This window comes from Gouania willdenowi, chromosome 6 (genome assembly GCF_900634775.1).
Source record: "Gouania willdenowi chromosome 6, fGouWil2.1, whole genome shotgun sequence".
NCBI lineage: Eukaryota > Metazoa > Chordata > Actinopteri > Blenniiformes > Gobiesocidae > Gouania > Gouania willdenowi.
Window position 1 is genome coordinate 33,375,749 of NC_041049.1, and position 18,963 is coordinate 33,394,711.

Genomic DNA, 18,963 nt, shown 5'->3' on the forward strand with positions numbered 1-18,963 from the left:
TCACCAAGAAATTGTTGAAAATCATAATTAAACTTTCAGTCCAGAAACCAGCACTAAACACTTAACGATAAAGTATAATGATGGAATAAGTGAGTGATAACACACATTTAAAAGAAATTCATTTTGTAAAGAAGTGGAATGAAACAGTATTTAGTGCAGTGTTTTTCAACCTTTGGGTCACCTGAAGTTTAAATGGGGTCGTCTGAAATCATTTCAGTGAAATGTCAAGTAATTGAGACTTAAAAATACTTTTTTACATTTTCTATAATTATTCTTTTCACATGTTATCTTAAACAACTGTATTCTATATTTTCACTTTGTCATATATAAATCAATTTAGATATAATAAATAATTCAAATAAAAGTCAGTATAAAAAATATCTGAGTTGGTACAACTTGTCACTAATCCTGGCTGCTCTATATTTGTAATACAGTATTACCAAAAAAAAATTGTCTCTAGTGTCGCCAGAAATTTTTTACAACAAAATGAGGTCCCAAACCAAGAGATCCAGACCACTTAGTGTCTCATAAATGGATTTATTTCTATAGTTTTTGTTATTTCCGGGACCAAGATTGACACTTGTATTTTCCGTTCATGTGCTAATCATTCTGATCATTTCCTTCATTATTATTATGATTATCATTTTTAACTAAAAATAAACATTATAAACCCCGATATTTTTCATGCTTTCATTTATTAATTTCCCACCCTCTCTGTCAAGTACTCCTGGTAGAGCCATCGCATACCCCTAGGGGTGCACGTACCACTATTTTGCTCAGGGGCCGATACGGATCAGTTTTATCGTAAGTGGGGGGAAAAAGCTATTTCAACACTTTTGTGCCCTACTTTGCAAGGCACCGACAACATCCAGGCAAGAAATAACAGATATCAGTCCCTGCATGATCTTCGCTCAAATTTCCTAGATTTTTGTGACCAATTTTAGTGTTGTTTTTAAGGGGATCTTTGGAGATTGTTTGAGAGAAATTGGAGGATTTTGGAAAAACAAATTCCACATCTTGCGATTAAAAATGCTGTCATGCGATTAAAGCACTGGAAAAATGTGACCCCTGTGAATATTTTGGAGTTTCATTGAATTTGGAGATACTGACAACCATTTATAACTTACACATTGATTCATGTTTTCGCTGAGATTTTTACTTTCTCCTGCAGGCTGGATTGGATGCTCTAAAGGGCCTAATTTGGCCCCTGGGCCTTGAGTTTAACACACAAAGATCAGGGGTTAGGACGCAATCAGAAACCCATCTAATTGTGCTTTTCATGCTGAGAATTAAGAAAAAAAAATATTTTAAAATAAAATAAGCTGTATTTAATATACTAGTACAGTGCCCGTCGGAAGTCTGCATTCATGTGGGAGCTTCAGTAGAGTTAATTATGGCCAAATGAGTATATGTTTGAAGATTGGATGTACAAAGAGCTGGACATACTCTGTACTCTAGTGTTCTAAAGGGTTTATTTGCGGGTGCAAAATAAAACATTGTGTGCGATTTCCCTGGTTTAATTCTATGGGACATGAACATGATAAATATGTTTGTTGTTTTTTTTTTTTAACTCCCTTTTATATTTTTTGGTTTGGTGTATTTTTCTGTAATGTATGTTTTTTGGAGTCATTATGTGTATTTGTGTATCTTTCTGTTGTGTTTTTGTATAATTATAGTTTTTTGTTGCCATTGTAGTGTGATTCTGTTGTCATTTTGTGTATTTTTTTGTATAAATATTTAAGTTTGTGTATTTTTGTGCATTTCTGTTGCAATTGTGCGTACTTTTTGTATAAATATTGTTTAGTTTTTTGTTTTATTTTACACATTTAGCATATTTTTATTATAAATACTGTGTGTGTGCGTGTGCGTGTGTCTACATCCATCTCCTCCGTGCACCCGCATTGTATTTTTCTGTCATGTATATTTTTTGGAGTCATGTGTATTTTTTATTCTTTCTGTTGTCTTTTTGTGCATTTTTTTGTTTTTTACTTTACTCATTTAGGATATTTTTATTATAAATAAATAAATAAATACTGTGTGTAATGTTTGAGACGCTGATAACCAAACTCCATAGACATTGTAGCGCCCATCAGAAAAACAACGAAACTGCGCAAAACAGAACGTAAAACTCCAAACTACATGAGTGAGTAAGTAAATTAAAGTATTATCTACAATTCGGCTGTCTTTTTAAAAAAAACAAAAATCATGTTTTACCTTTGAACCGAGTGGTCAGAGCTTAGCTTCCATGCACGGCATCACAGAGAATCTGCAGTTTTCCAGATGAAGTATTGAACGGGTTGAGTTCAATACCGACTCTAGTGAAACAGTGCGTTATTGAACAACAGTTATATGGTTTAAACAATGGGAAACGTGTCTGCAAAAGACTCACCAGTGGCTGACGGTTTCAAACAATCTATTCAAAGAGCTCCCGTGTTTGAGACGCTAACAATAGCACGGCACAGGAAGAGGTGGAGGAGGAGTGGCCGCACATGTGACTCTTGCTTGCGTGGGGAGCTGTGTAGTGAAATAGATATAGATGGTGCGCTAGCGCCCCCTCACACCCTGAGGTCAAAAGTTGAATAGGTTTCATTTCGGGGCCGTCCAGAAGTGAAATAAAATTAAAATAAACATTTTGAAATGACCAAATTACTCCAAAATAACAGATGCACACACCCAGAGTATTTGGAACCCGTTGACCGAGTTTCAGGTCGAACTCGCACCGCGTCGGGCAGATATTTGCTCCACACACACACAGACCTCCCTTTTATAGGTAGATATATATTGATATAGGCAATATTCTAATTTCTTATGTCACCAAAACAGAATACTTGGTATATCTTGAATCTTGATATATCGCCCAGACTTACTTTAAAGTTTATTTTATTGCAGGCTGTTGAGTTTGTACTGACTGTGAATTGTTATTTTATACCTGCTCTTAAGGTGTGATGTAAGATTTTAAAGGCTGCCTCTTTCCATTTTTTTATCGGCTCTTTTTAACTCTTCCTTTTGTTTGTGACCTGCTTCAGGGTCTGCAGATGTTAATTAGCTGTAAAGCTAAAACCTGATGCAGATCATCTCTACTTTTTTTAGTGTATTTGACTTTCCTGACTGCTCTGCTTTCAATGTCTTTAGGGAACGCTGCAGCAGTTTGTGGACGACTTTTTCCGCAGCGTACTATGCTCCGGAGCCGTCGTCCCTCCCGCCGTCAAATATTTCTTTGACTTCTTAGATGAGCAAGCACTGAAACACAACAATGTTGATGAGGAGACCATCCACATTTGGAAAACCAACAGGTAAGGAAAAGGAGAATAACATATTCACAGCACTTTACTCAGTGCATTTAAAACCTGAACCAGCCAAGTAAAAGGTTTGTCTAATGTACAGTAGTTACCAAGCATCAGAATGCGGGAAAAAATGTGACTCAGTATTTCAGACTTGGGACCTTGGTTTAGAAGAGAATGGGCGGACTGGTTTCAGATGAGACAAAGTTGTGATATACCGATACGGATTCTTTCTAAAGGATCCGATAACAGATCTTTGAAATTCTATAGATTTTTAAGAAAATAGCTAAAAAAAACTAAACCTGGGAGATCTTGGCAGAGTGCTGGGCTGAGGTAGCTGGATGTTCCCACACATGTGGAGGTCATGTCTGCTGTGGCACTTAGTACTCTAGATCAACCTCTTCAGCCCACGATGCCCAAAATAAAGGTACCAGGGACCCCCACTATACCTGAAGGTGGTTGAACACAGACATGAATATTGTTGAACAGTCATGTGGAGACAGGGTCATCTATAAGGGGGAATAAAGGGGAGAGCTTTTTGGGGCCATCCATAAAGTCAGCAACATGATGGTCCAATGTTCTATAAATCTGTAATAACCACATTTATCTATTGAACTGAATTATATCCACTGTGATCCAGGAAGTTTATTATTATTTGCAGCATAGTATATAGTATTCTTAAAGATGTAAATTATTGTTTTTATCAGAAATAAAATGGGTTAAAAGTGATTAAAAATGGTAGAAAATGTGGTGAAATTAGTTTTTAAATTCCACAAAAATTGGCTAAAAACTGCAAAATAAGGATAAAATATGGTGAAAAGAGGTTGAAAGTGACAATAATGGCAGGGTCCCCACAGTCATGGAAAGGTTATGGAATTTGAAAACCTGATTTTCCAGTCTTGAAAAGTAATGGAATATTTGAACTGTTTTGGAAAAGTTTTGGAAATATAGCTTATTTTATTTTAATGTTTAAAATATGTTAAACCCCAAAGATGTTCAGCGTTTTATCAAAGTGAAAGTGATGCGTACTTGAAGTAGCGTACACTAAAAATCAGGAAATGAATACACCAAAAACAGATCTTAGCATTTTGGAACTACGTCATGGAAATTTGGTAAAATATTTTTGGAAAAGTTTTAGAAAAGTTTTTAAAAATCATTGTGAAAAAAGTGTGGGAACCCTGTATTGGGTCAACATATGCGACATTAGGTGGGAAAAGTGGTGGAAAGGGTTTATAAGTGCCGAAAATATCTTGAAAGTGGAAAAAAATGTGCAGCAAAGGCATTGAAATGTGATGGAGAAGTGAAATCGGAGTAATGTAGCAAAAACGACTCTGGCTCAGTGGTAGAGTGGGTCGTCCAATAACCGAAGGGTTGGGTTGGAGAAAAGGAATGGATTGCCAGCCGCTGGGGGGTGGTGCTTGCAGCCCCTTGAGGGCGCTTCACTACTGCCCGTTCTTTTTGTCCATTGCATTGAGAGACCAACTGATCAATTCCATAATTCTGGTTTTGGATAGAGATGCAAAGAGAGGCTCCTATTAGATTCATAAGCAACAGCAGCAATGACAGATAAGTGTGGGAAAGAGGGAGCAGAGAAAACGTGACCATCTACGTGGAGGAGCAGAAGAATTAAGGCACTTTACCCACATTGCCTAGTATGAATGTAGTGATTGAGTGTTGGTGGTGGTCAGAGGGGCTGATGGCACACCATGGAAGCCCCGCTTCTGTCAGTCTGCCACAGGGCAGCTGTGGCTGCAGTAGTAGCTTACCACCACTGTGTGTAGAGTGAAAGAATAATCTACATTATTGTAAAGTGCTATATATAATCCAATGCATTACTATTATTATTATTATTAATATTAATAAAGTATGGCAAGTTGGGTGTAGTTGCAGAAAAAGGGTAAAAATAAGCAAAAATGGGCTCAGATTGTTCAAATATATTCTTAGTTTATTTTAAGGCATCTGGTGACCCCCTCCCAGTGTCTGGTGACCCCAAATGTTGAGAACCTGCTCTAGATATACCACTGTATTGGAAACACATTAAATGACAAAATGTACAAACTAGAACCAAATAATCCATTAAAGGGGACATATCATGCTAAATCCACTTTTTTAGCCCTTAAATGCATTTTGTTGTATATTTATTTATATTTGAGTGTTTAGAAGTACAGAAAAAATCAAATTAGTCTCTTCAGGTGCTCCGTAGATGTCTTTATATTCTGTTTTGGTCATATTTTTCAATCTGTTTCGATTTTTCTATTCTATATTACGTTTTTTGAACTATTACGTCACAGTATTTGCAGCGGAACTGCCAAATTAGGACATTGACTCCAGGCCTAACACTTTGAGCAATCCGCCATTTTTATTTCTCGCCGCGAATGTGTTTTGATTGGTTATTTCCATCAAATCCAGCTTATTACAACACTTCATTCAGGGTTTGGATTATGGTTAGGGTAAGTGTTGTTGTTAAATTGAAAACTCTAAAATTAGGGATTTTTGATATTAGCTTTTTACTGATAGCCAATGTGGTGATATTCTCCAACACTATGTTTCTGATATTAACTGATACCAATATAAACATATACTCCCTCCCCTGTCCAAATTTAAGTCACATTATATTTATATATATATATATATATATATATATATATATCTTCATAGAAATAACAGGTTAAGCTTACCTTTAATGTGGTGTATTCCACAAATAAACCTTCCTTGCAAAATAAGAATATTTTAGTAATGGCAAAAGTGACATATTAGTTTTTTAATATGTTGTGTCAAAGAACACATAAAAACCAACATTTTAATAAGGGATGTGTGATATTATTACACAAGAACTACAAATTCCTTTAGTAGATGTTTTTATCTAAGCGAGGTACAACATGAGCAGTTAGGATGAAGGGACGTGGTCAACATCCCACAGCGATCACCCAAATTGGATTCAAACCTGGTTACAAGTCAGCTCCCTAAACCCTAACCAATATTAGGCATAAAATGTAATATCAGTCGACGTTGAGATCCACTGATATTGAAAAGTCAATTATGATGTTGACCAATATTACATTTATGCCTAACATCGGTCAAAAACGGTGGTCAATAATAATGACCATCTCTCATTAAAATGATGTGTTGCTTTGTAGTCGCCACCAGGAAACTCAACATTTTGTGACGCACAGCATGACAAAACACGCAACATGTGAAATACAAAGAAATCATGTTGCAAAGCACGCAAAATTAGTCAAAGTTCATTTTGTGTCATTGTCACGAATTTTGTGAGACTGGGCCGAGTATACAGTATATAGAGAAGACAATGGCTTACTGTTTTTTGAAATGGCATACTAACCTAGTACTTATACCAGGGGTGCGGGACTCCAGCCCTCGAGGGCCGGATTTTTGAGACTTTTAGATGTGTCCCTGCTCCAACACACCTGGTTGAAACCAATGTGTTTTCATCAAGCTCTGCAAAAGCATGATATCGAGCCATTCATTTGATTCAGGTGTGTTGGAGCAGGGACAAATCTAAAATTCTCAGGATTCTGGCCCTCAAGGACTGGAGTCCGACACCACTGACTTATACTAATTCTGTGCTCACATTAGATACTATGAACAGATTGAGTATGTGACAAATACCCAGATGTATACTATATGGGGACAAGTATGCACAGTGGGCACACTAGTCTTACTTAACCACCCCATGATGCATTGCAAGCAGAATGTAGAATTGTTTTGGGACCGGCTTGAAGCTAAAAATCAAACATCCTGTTTTCAAAACAAAAGCATCTTTTAACTCTTTTGTAAATAGAGCTCTTGTTTTGAAGTTAATGAAATATTTAGTCAGTAGCACAATGGTAGGTCTTTGAAAATCTCAGAAATGTCATAATGAAGTGCGTTCCTGTGAGTTTTATGGATCAAATGACCACATGTTGATACTCTACTTTGTCACTTTCTCGCTTAAAATGTTTTCAGAACTTTCAAAGATGAAAAATCAACAGAGATATTTAGCCTCAGTGTGCTTCAGGTTTTTGTTGTTGTATGTTCAAAATGCATATTGGAAAACCTGGAAGTGTACTTCAGTGGGAACGGTCCTCATCGGTCATCATAATTCTAATCATACTTATAGTATATTGTAGACAGTATATACTCTTTGAGTATGCCATTTCAAACACATCTCTTAGCACACATCACCTTCAGCTAAAGTCTATATCTGCTGCTGTGCATAGACTTCTAAGCCCTCATCACCATATACAACAATCATTTTTGATTCCTTGTATATAATAGTGATAACAGGCCTGTGAATTCCTGTACTGTAGCTCCAACAGTCTGAGGTACAGTAACTCTGAAGAAATCAGACTAACTTTTTTCTAATCTGGGATGAATACAAATGCAGTTTCAGCTCACTTGTTTTGCGTTTGCACTCCTCTCTCCTACGCTCCCATGTGGCATTTTAGTGCATAAATTAGTCACGTCGTCTGGGGCCCCGGGGTACAAGATGCTGTGTTGCATGTAGATGCCAGCGACTGACGCAGGGCTGGCAGGAGGGCCCCAACACAAGGACCAGAGATGAGTGATTTAATTACCTTCTAGACTCCACATTGCATTCTGCATCCATGCTCTCTGTTTATCAAACCAACTGAGGACCAACCGTGTATTAAATATGAATGTGTGTACAACGCAGAACAACAAACAAACATGGTAATTATGTCCCAAGATAATTTTATTCTGTGATTATGGCAACATTGCTATTTTTATGCTTCCATTGTGTTCTCGCTTCAGTCTTCCCAGGAGATGTTTCCAACGCAGTGTGAATTTTGCATGCTTTCTGTCCCAGATGGCAGGATTTTTGGCAGTGGTTAGGGAAACTGAGAGTTTGCGAAAAAAACTGGCATATTTTAGGCAAGTGTTTTTATTTTGTACAACTGGCTTGAAATGTCCAAAAGTCAGTACTCCAAACACTCCCCGATGAATGCATTACAAATGCAACAAGCGATAATGCTTTTCCACTCTTTTTGTTTTTTTTATCAAAATAATTAAGAATAATTTTGGTTATCTTTGCAAGTGCCAATTAACCTGTGTATAATCCAGCTATATAAATTAAATATTTTTCTCGTTATTTTTCAGCCCAGTCTCACAAAGTACGTGACAATGACACAAAATAGACTCTTTAATTTCACGTGTGGGGAAACAAGATTTTGTGTGTTTTGTTCATGCTGCGCATCACGTAGTATCGTGGAACTTCCTGGTGGTGATTGCAAAGCAAAAGTGCATTTGTTAAAATTGAGGGAAGTTTTTGCATTTAAAAGCATGAATGAGGTCCTATTTCCTCTGTACAGCCCACAGTAAAGTCCTGTACGGAGGAAATAGGACCTCATTCTCTAAGACAGAGCATAGCATTGCAGCGTACGCTCACATCAGAATGGATAAATACTGAAGCTTGAATAAGGTTGAACACGTGATTACCACTGATCTGAATGTATGAACGATTGATAAATGAGGGCCACTGAGTTTAAAACATGAGTTAACATTTTGTGTTTCAGAGCTTAAACAAGACATTTTTAGTAATTGCAACACCATGCAACATAGTGCAAGGTCAACATTTCTGGCTCTTCCTCTGCTGATTTTTTAGCTGGGCCACCACTGGTCTTGTGGACCATGGACCACGGATTGAATATTCCTGCCATCCCTGGTCCAACTCTGAGGTGTCTGTCTTGTTTGCTATTAATAGTACTCCTCCCATGCTGTGGAGTATCAGCTCTACTCTGAGCTCCTCACCCAGGCACACAGTCATATTTCTACTATTAAGGAGGGCCATTTTTGCTTACTGATGTTTTTTTATATGAAATTGTAAAGGCCCTCAAAACCAAATGTTTTTGGTTTTTTTTGTTCTATGTACTCTAGTCTGCAACATCATATGAAATAGTAATACAAGGTTACAGTCAGGGATACTGTTGGTAATAAATTGACACTTACAGGAAAGACTGTACTGTGGTGCGGTCGCACCAATGACTATTGAGCCACGTTGAACATCTCTCTCTCTATCTCTCTCTATGCACTCTGAACTATGCAGCCTGCCTCTGAGGTTCTGGGTGAACATCCTAAAGAATCCGCACTTCACCTTTGATGTCCACGTGACTGAAGTGGTGGATGCATCCCTCTCAGTCATTGCACAGACTTTCATGGATGCTTGCACCAAGAGTGAGCACAAACTTAGTCGGGTGAGTGGAGGACGAGAAGGAAGAAATCTGATTCAAGATGAAATAAGGGAGCGGAAGACATGTCATAGGTCAATATATCTTCAGCCTCATTATTTTTGGTCTTTTTGTAGGACTCTCCGAGTAACAAACTCCTCTATGCAAAGGAGATCTCCACCTACAAGAAGATGGTGGATGAGTAAGTACTGTGGACACTCTATTCCCTCATCTGCTTTCAGCTTTGAGCTACATCTCCTCGTGTCTGTGTGTGTGTGTCTGTGTGTAGTTACTACAAAGGTATACGGCAGATGGTTCCCGTCAGCGACCAGGACATGAACACTCATTTAGCCGAGGTGTCACGGGTAAGAAACACATTTTGGCTTTTTATTAGCTTCTAATGAAATAAATGACAACACTTTACTTGAAGTTTTATACATAAGGCTGAGATTAAGCTGTCGTTATCTGTCATTAGCTTGAATAAAGTGTCATGAAGGCTGTCATTAAGTGTCGTTTGCTACATTATGACACCTACTGTATGTTGGCATTTTTTGGGGTTAGGTGGAGGGATCTAGTGGGGTTAGTTAGGGTTAAGGTTAGGGTTGGGGTAAAGAAGGGTTAGGGTAACAAACGACACTTAATGACGGCCTTCATGACACCTTATTCATGCTAATGACAGGTGTCACGTCTTAATAATGACAGGTAATGTCAGCCTTTATGTATAAAACTTTAAGTAAAGTGTTAACGAATAAACTAGGTTATTGTTTTTTACCATTATTAACGTCTTCACATTGTTTGAAGTTTATATTGGGATATCTAAAATGTGTATGTCTTTTCCTGGTTCAATCCACTGCTGTAGACTTTTACAGACCACTCTAAACCTCATTGAAAGTTTAGGGTTTTTTGGCCCCTGGTAAGATGTTTCTTCCTTGACAAATTACAAAGGAATAACAACTAGAGATGCTATTTAAGGTTGGTAACCAGTTAAACACCAAACACTAGCGATTTAAAAATACTTATTTAGTTATTTTAGATCAAATAGTATTAATTCACCTTTAGGTTTTAAAAATCACTTCATTTCCATGAAAATAAAAAAAGCTGCTTCATCTCGACTTCTTCCACTTGTTTCTGCTCTTTAACCTGTAAACGGTCTTCTCTGCTCTCTAGTCTCACACAGACAAGCTGAACACACAGGTGGCTCTCCATCAGCTCTACCAGTATGCCAGCAAATACTACGACGGGGTAAGAGCTTCTTCTTCCACCTAAAGGCGATGTTGCCACTAAATGCACTGCTGCACACTGCTTTATTACTTCTCCTTTGATATGCCAGAGGAGTGATTGTATGAAATGGTAATTGAAAGCATTTTTGTGGGATGTGGGCTGGAAAATTGCTCATGGGATGAATTTTTAGGCGCCCACTGTGAGCTCATAGAGAGGAAGTAAACAAAATCTTTAAAAACGGAGATTAGAAATGAGGAAGAAAATAGATTTTCATTATATTATTATTTAGAGTCTACAAAATAGGTTGAATCATGTATTTAACATAATATATTCAAAAACACTATATATATTTAATTTTTATTTTTCTTTATCAATGAAAAACAAACACTGTGTTTTTGTTTTTGTTGGTCATATTATGTAATGTTTTCTGATAAATTCAAGTTATATTCTTCTTTTCACAACTTTAAACTGCAAATTAACTAAAATAAATGCATTTTATTTTTATGCATTTAGTAGTTTTCATGTTTTTTTGTTATCCAATTTTTTTGTTATCTGGTGATTTTTTTAATTTTTGTTTCCAAATTGCATGTGACTCCAACATAATAAGACAAAAGCAGACATAGATCAGTAAGGGTCAGAAGGCTACATCTTCTCCATGGACCTCCATTATTTAGCATCAGTAGGATACAGAGTAAAATGAATGCATTTTATTAACCTCTGGCTTTGTGCCATTTCAAGCTTTTCATTGGACTTGCACGACTTAAATTACAATAAATAATTGGAGAAATTAGGGTTTTCTAAAACTTTTGAGTAGTGTGTATATTGAAAAATAACATTACCTAAAAGGTATGAAACAAAGAAACATTCTTTCCCAAACAATACAGACAATAAATGTGTACCGTACTCATTGTTCTTTATAATCGCAGAACTATCTTTAAGCCCATGGTTAGAGAAGATCTAATTTGGAGTTCTACCCATTTCATTGACTGTACAGGATGGGCAAAAATCAACCTTGGGTATCTGCTTTACTGACGCATAATCCAAATAAACAAAATTAATCAATCAACTGCTCATACATACCTTTTAATAAAATGAAATAACATCAAACAACAGTATGTGACATCAGCATTGGTGTAAGAATAAAAACCAACTCCTCCTTCTTTCTCTTCTCAGATCATCGAATCGCTGGACGAGGATCCGGCCGCCCAAAGCAAACAGCTGACTCTGCGGCTGCAGCAGATCGCTGCAGCTCTAGAAAACAAAGTGACTGACCTCTAAATTTGGAAAAGTCACTGGTGACTACTTTTGAAAGTCAAAATGAAGCGTGTACCGAGAAGGTGGAGGCAGAACGATGCGTTACACTGTTGTAGATTTGCCTTAAAGCTCACTTGCCAAACCTTGAAGGTCAACGCGTTCACTTAAGCTTTTCTGGATATTTCTCCCATAATGTCTGGTGGCATCCATGGAGGATATAAACAGATAATCCGCTCCTCTCTATGTGTAGAAAAAGGTTTTCAGAGTTGTATTCTATATTTTTTTTTATTGTGCAGTCTTTATGTGGAAAGCTTTATAAGACTTTTTAAACAGATCACCTCATGGTGCAGATGGTGTTTTTATTGCCCTGTGTGCGTGACGTGAGTGTGCGTAGGAATGTGCGTGTGTGCACACACGCGTTGCCTTTCCATCGTTTTAATCCGGCAAACACACTGTACCCTTGATGAGTTGTAGGACGAAGACCAAGTGGATCTCCAAGGGGTGCCGGTTAATGCCTCCTATTTGTGTACAGTGCCATGAAACATTCCCAAAGCACAGACAACATTTCACTAGATTATATTCAAAAGCATTTCATTTCACCACTTTTTTAAAAGCAGCTTAGCTTGCATTCACCCTGCAATAATGTCCTTTTACCAGTCAAAATCAGCTCATTGTGTGTATTTCAAACTTTTATCAGTTGAGCAATACTTTATCTCTGAAGGTGATTTTAATGCCATTTTTTTTTTTTTTCCAAATACTCTAAGGGCCTTGAAAGCATTGTTTTCAAACAGTTTAAGTGCCGCTGGAGCACCAAAAAAAAAAACAAAACATGATGTAAAGACAAATAATGCAATCTGAGAAAACTGAGTTTTTAGCTGACACAAGTTAAAACAATATCATATAACTTTGTCCTCTTGTGATTTGAACAATATATTTTTAAAAGAGATCCCTGAAAAACCATACAACTTTATTATTTTTGCAGAATTAAATATGAGCTAACGTTTGAGCATTTAGAATACATTTGAGAGTGCAATAATGCAAATTAGACAAGACTTGGGTACAGTATATGAAGTTTTTATAACAAAAACAAAATAACGCAATCCATGGTTAATAAACATTGAACACTATTCCCTCTTGACACATTAAAGGCAGTTTAAACCTATTTTACAGCAATTGCTAATATGTAGTTATTTCCAAATTATTGCAAAACAATTCAAAATATTATATAACGGTCATTAATTTAATTAAAGCACACTTCACTGGTAAGCTGTCACCTCTAGTCAATATTGTTTTCAAAACACCTTAAGATATTATCAATTTACCTAAAAGTAAATAACATTTGTGTATTTTTTTGTCATTCATTTCATCAAACAATCATTCAATTAACAATTGCCTATTTGTAAACAGAGCCTGAAGTGGCCCACACGCCGGCAGTTTGAAAGCCTTCCTTTAAAGCTATAAAATAGCCTCTTATTGGTACTTTTTGCGCAAAGTTTAGTGTTTAGCCTTCGTATGGGACCAATCATGTAAATAATTGTAACAGTGATGATGTTTAGTGGTCGTCAGGGTTGGACAGAGGGTTGAACACCTCTCTGTTTGTTGCGCTCCATCCCTTAACTTGTGGTTGTGCTATCTGTGTCTGATCAGTGAGAGAAACTTTAACATTGGGCGAGTCGAGCTACCCTTAGTGTCACAGACCGGGGGGTGTGGGGGGCTCCGACTTCATATACACTGACTGCAGATGCTCGTCTCCACTGAGGAAAGATGCTTCTTTCAGAGCCTTTCTTTGACCAAAATTGTGCCTTATTGAATAGGATTACACACACACACACACACACACACACATATATATATATTGTTTCTAACTTATTCCTATGGTACCCTAAGTCAGAGGTTCTCAACTGTTGGGTTGGGAGCCAAAAGTGGACATTTGCATTGAAAGTTTCTGTGCTTTTATTTTGAAGAAGATTCAAAGATGTATGGCCATTTATTCTTACGTTTAACAGTAGGAGGCAGTAATTTGACAACTATCTTTTCTTCAGGGAGTTTTTTAGTATCTAACTATTGATGAGATATAAATATATTTTTTTTCTCTCTTTGAATTTAAAGTATCCATTTTTTTTAAAGAACATGACTTTTCTCAGCAGTGGTCTACAAAGTTTCATTTTGTATGTGATAAACAGTGATGTTGTGATGCAAGTATTACATCTAACTGCATTTCATTTTTGTGTAATTTTCCTTGAATCAGGTCACAGGTTGTTGTGAGCTGGGTCCTGTAGCCAAATCAGTTGAGAACCACTGATCTACGTGATGATGATGATGATGATGATAGTGATATAGAAACAGCAATGTACTTGGATTTCTGTGGGTAGTGGCCTGCTGCAGCTGTGTGCGAGTGCGTGCCAACAGGCTGAAAATGTTTGTGTGATTATTTTCATGGTTGCAGTTGTGGCGTGTGTAATTCCTTTGGGAATCTGTTCTGTGCTTCGTAGGACTGTGGCCCATGTCATTTGGGTTACCCTGAAAATGTCATTTAGGCAAGTTCCGGATTGATCGGTGTCCGAAGGGTTCCCTGTAGATTGATTCTAGCGCCAAATTATTCCAATGGTGTGCATTCCCCATCCTGTGTTTTTAAACTATTCCATGGTGTGTACGATAAAGGACTATCTATACTCGACAAATGACCGTTCTTACTGCTGTGCAGTTATGATTTTTATTTCTCCTTTCCTATATGGTATAAATCTTTGTAAACTGGTTGAAATACTGTACTCTAACTGTATAATCCTATGCATCAAATCCTGGGACAAAAAAAAAAGAAAAAAGTGGCAATGTGCTGTTGTCGAGACGTGAATGTGATGTGAAAAAGAAAAGTGGGACACTCACTCGTATCTAGTACAGGACCATTAAAGACAGCTAAGCGTGTCTCTCCATCTGTTTGTATAGAATGAGCCTTTATTACAGACTCTTTCTCTGTGTGTGTGTGAACAGAGCACCTACACACGTTTCATCATACACTCCTCCCCAAATAAACTTGGAGACATTAAAACCTTCTGTGTTTTTTATTTTACTTTCACAGCATCGATCTGCTTCATTTGACTGGTCACCTCCAGGAATGATTCATGAGGATCATTGATTCAGCTGATAGATGTTTATTTACATAGTCATTCATAAACCCTCCACAGGTAGTCTTACATTTAGAGGATCTCGCCTCCTGTGAGCCTGCTCAATGTATCCCTGCAGGTTTTATACACAAATTAATAAACAATACGTAAAATTATATAGAGTTTGTTACAGAAACAGTAAGAATGCCTCAAGGCACAGCCTCTTATAGAGCCAGTGGTTCTCAAATCTTGGTTTGTATACCCCAGAATTATAAAGGGATCCTACACTGTTTTTAAAAATGTGATCTATACCTAACAAATTGCATTATTTTGCACCATATTAGTTTTTTTAACTTTTGAAAATGGAACTACTTTACAGTTTTAGAGCCTGTGTTGCGCTGTCTTGAAATCACACGATTGATGACTTCACATGGCTCCACTGTCTGTAAACATCTCAATGTTTTCTATTGGAGTGAAGCATTCAGCCTGCTTTTTAGATCATTTAGCAGCTTTTTTGGTCAAAATGCCAATTTGTGCTGCACTAAATAATCAGGAAAAATGAAAGATGCCGATGTAAACCCCTTTTGTTTACCAAAAGAGAATAAAAACAGTTATGACCAAAAAAATTATTTGACTGCAGGGGGCGACAGTTCTCATTCTGCGGTTTCGTAGTAGACAATGAAGCAGAGAAGAAGAGCTCTCCTAAGGGACCTTTACTCTCCCTTAAACGGTGCTCGGCTGACGTTAGCAAATAATCAGGGACTGTTGAAAGACTCCCACCCAAAATGACTTTAATTCTCAGGTTTTGTGTACCTTCAGTACTCGCTTAACTTCAGCCATCAGAACGTCAGCTATACACTGTTTAAGCTTAAGCAAAATAGCTGCAAAATGATCTAAAAAGCAGGTTGAATGTTTCACTCCATTATAAAACAATAGAATGTTTACAGGCCGTGGAGCTTGTGATGTCATCAATCGCATGATTTCAAGATGGCGGAATACAGGCTCTAAAATGGTAAAGTAGCATAATTTAAAAACAAAAAATTAATATGGTGCAAAATATTGCATTTAATTAGGCATTGATATTCTAAGAGCCAGTAGAGCTGGTGGAGAACAAGAGTGATGTGGGAGATAGAGGGGGTTTTGGTAATGATGTGGGAAGCTGAATTCAGGACTAAGTGGAGTTTATGGAGGGATTTATTGGAGAGACCAAAGAGAAGAGAATTGCAGTAATCAAGCCAAGAAGTTAAAAGAATGTGGATAAGGATAACAGCAGGGTGAGGGCAGGGCGGAGGCGATTAAAAATCCCCTGGCTTAAGTGAATGTGTTGATAACCTGCTTCGTAGTACAGCTACCCTGTGATTGTGAAAGTTTGGTTAGGTGAAGCCCGCTAACAGAGATACAGTATCGCTCTATCTGCTCCATGACACCGCTGCACATATGTCATTGAGAGCCACCCCCTTTAGGGCTGCCCATAAGGTAGCCATACTATGTGTTTGCCCCAATGCCTGAGACAGTAGGTCCGCCCTGACTGGAGTGGCCAGGGTCTTTCGTATACAAGGTGAAGAATTGTTGGAACCCCATAAGCCCCCTGACTGACCTGTACAGTATGTGGGGAATCAGGGCTAGTGGAGCACAGCCCAGTCCTGGAGAGGAAATCTGCGCCTCTGTACAGAACCCCCAGTATATGAATTGCTGTCATTGTGACCAGAAAAGAAGATTCTGAGCTACCTCAAGACACCTTGATGGTTTACGTGGTACACAGTGGCAGAGTTGTTGTTGCCATCTTTGGTGAGCAGCAGGGCCTGATTGTGTTACACAGAGCTTCAGCTTCCTGCAGCCAACATCAGCCCCAACAACCTCCAAGCATCTGCCTGCATGGAAGGAGCAAAGGGTCACCAGAACTTTGGTTACCCTCTGGGAGGTGTTACAGCCCCCTCCAGGATGTAACACCAAAGGCTTGAGGGGCAGCAATGTAAATCACAACATTAGAGAATTATCAAAAGTAACAAAAATATTAAAAGTACCAACAGAATCAACTAAAAGGGACTGGAGATCCTGGCCATACTAAACAAAAGTAGGGAGGACACTGGGCCAACCCTATACAAGGCTGTTAACGCAGTATCCACCCAATAAACTAAATCTCAAGCCCAAACTAAAACAACAAACTTACAAAGATCGACATAGAGTAGAGCGCAGGTAAAACTCCCCACATGTCTGCTGCTGGTCAAAAGTTGTGCCTGTCTCCTTCTGGTCCTCTCAGCCCTTTATACAGCTCCTCCTCCCTCTGCACCTGATTACTGATCTGAATCAGGTGTGTTAGGTGAGAGGCACCAGTCCTAACACCCCCACCCTTAAAATTGTGAATAAGGAGCCTCGCTTCCACATTCACACTCTAAACTTCAGGTGACTCAGCTTAAAAACACCTGAAAAACCAAACAAAGGGTGTGTGAACAGTCAAAATTAAGGACAACATAGCACAGAACGAAACTTGAAAACAAGGCGCCTAAAACAGTGTGCCAAAGTAATGCACACAAATGAAAGATCCGGGAACTAAATAAATCGGTGCTTCACAAAAGTGTTAAGTGGTCAAATCCTCAAAACACAAAGCAAAGATTTAAGTTACTGAAGTGATGGTGCAAAATACTGGCAAACAAAGTATTAACGTGATATCCTGAAGTTTTTTTTGTGATAGATTTTTCATTCAAGTGTTAGAATGCATTTACATTTTCACACTTGTTTGCATGCATCACACTTTCCTTTTTGTTCCCCACATCCCCACTTCCCTTGTGATGGGCAGAGAAACTCAAAATTACACAAAAAGCAATTCCTTACAAAATGAGAAAAATACATTGATACATAATAAGAATTAACAAAAACCATGTCCAGGTTAACATACATAAACTGTTTTTGCAATGAACTGATATAGCAATGAGTATAGCAAAGTGTACAATTGAGCAATACAAGGTGTTGATTTCCTCCATCAGAGACATCCACAAAAATAGCAATATACATAATGACAATGTAAAATACATCAATCAATACACACAATACATATAATTATGTAATACACTTTCTCTCAATACACAGTATAGGCAAAGATATGTGAAATGTAACAATTGTGATTTATATCTTGAAATTTAATCCAGACTGAGTGTATTTAAAAAATTAGACCAGCATGAGATATTTTCAGTTTTTGCTCCATGAATTCGAGTGGCAGAGAGCTCCAATTGAATTATATCTCTATAGGACAGGAGCCATTCCCTTACATTCAGAGGCTGCACTGTCATCCATCTGCATACTACTGTCTTTTGGCAGCTGTAAGGCCAACTAATAATTCGGTGGTTATTAATTGTCAGATTTAATTTGGAAGTATCACCTAACAAAAGAAGCCTCGGAGTGCAGGGCATGGCTCATTCTATGATGTTTGATAGCATCTTGATAACGTTTTCCCAAAAATTAAAAAGAGAAATATTTGACCAAATGTGATTCCAGTCCCACTCTAAGTGGTCCCTCAATTCTGTTTTCCAAAGCTGTTCAATAAGCAATATTTTTTGTGAAGAACAAACTAATAATGTGTACATGTCCGAGATGATGCCAGTGGTTTTTGCTTTACTCATAATGGTGTGGAGAGGATGATCTTTCATCATGCATCCCCAAGGGACCCCATGAGAACGCATAGCAGTTTGCAACTGGAAATAAAAGAAGAAAGAGAAGCCTGGTAAAATATAACACTTTTGTAATTCATAAAATTCCCTAAATCCATGCTGTCCTATAATATCCCTTACATTGTGAACTCCTTTGCTCTCCCATGCGGGAAAAGAAATATGTTTCTTATCAATCAGGAGAGAATAGTTATGGAATATTGGTGTTTGAAGGAAAAAATCTTTATCTTTGCCCAGACAGCATTTGTTGACTTGATTCCAA

General features: G+C 37.7%; 1 protein-coding gene across 1 annotated transcript in view; it reads left to right on the top strand.

The window, feature by feature from the left end:
* Positions 1–14,762, top strand: part of plxnb2b (plexin b2b) — a 275,822-nt gene extending 261,060 nt beyond the window's left edge. The window contains exons 33-38 of the mRNA XM_028448556.1: positions 3,133–3,293; positions 9,343–9,490; positions 9,601–9,665; positions 9,753–9,828; positions 10,631–10,705; positions 11,858–14,762. Coding sequence (XP_028304357.1) covers positions 3,133–3,293; positions 9,343–9,490; positions 9,601–9,665; positions 9,753–9,828; positions 10,631–10,705; positions 11,858–11,962 — 630 coding nt within the window. The 3' untranslated portion in view covers positions 11,963–14,762. The remainder of the gene's footprint in view (positions 1–3,132; positions 3,294–9,342; positions 9,491–9,600; positions 9,666–9,752; positions 9,829–10,630; positions 10,706–11,857) is intronic.
* The last annotated feature ends 4,201 nt before the right edge of the window (positions 14,763–18,963 follow it).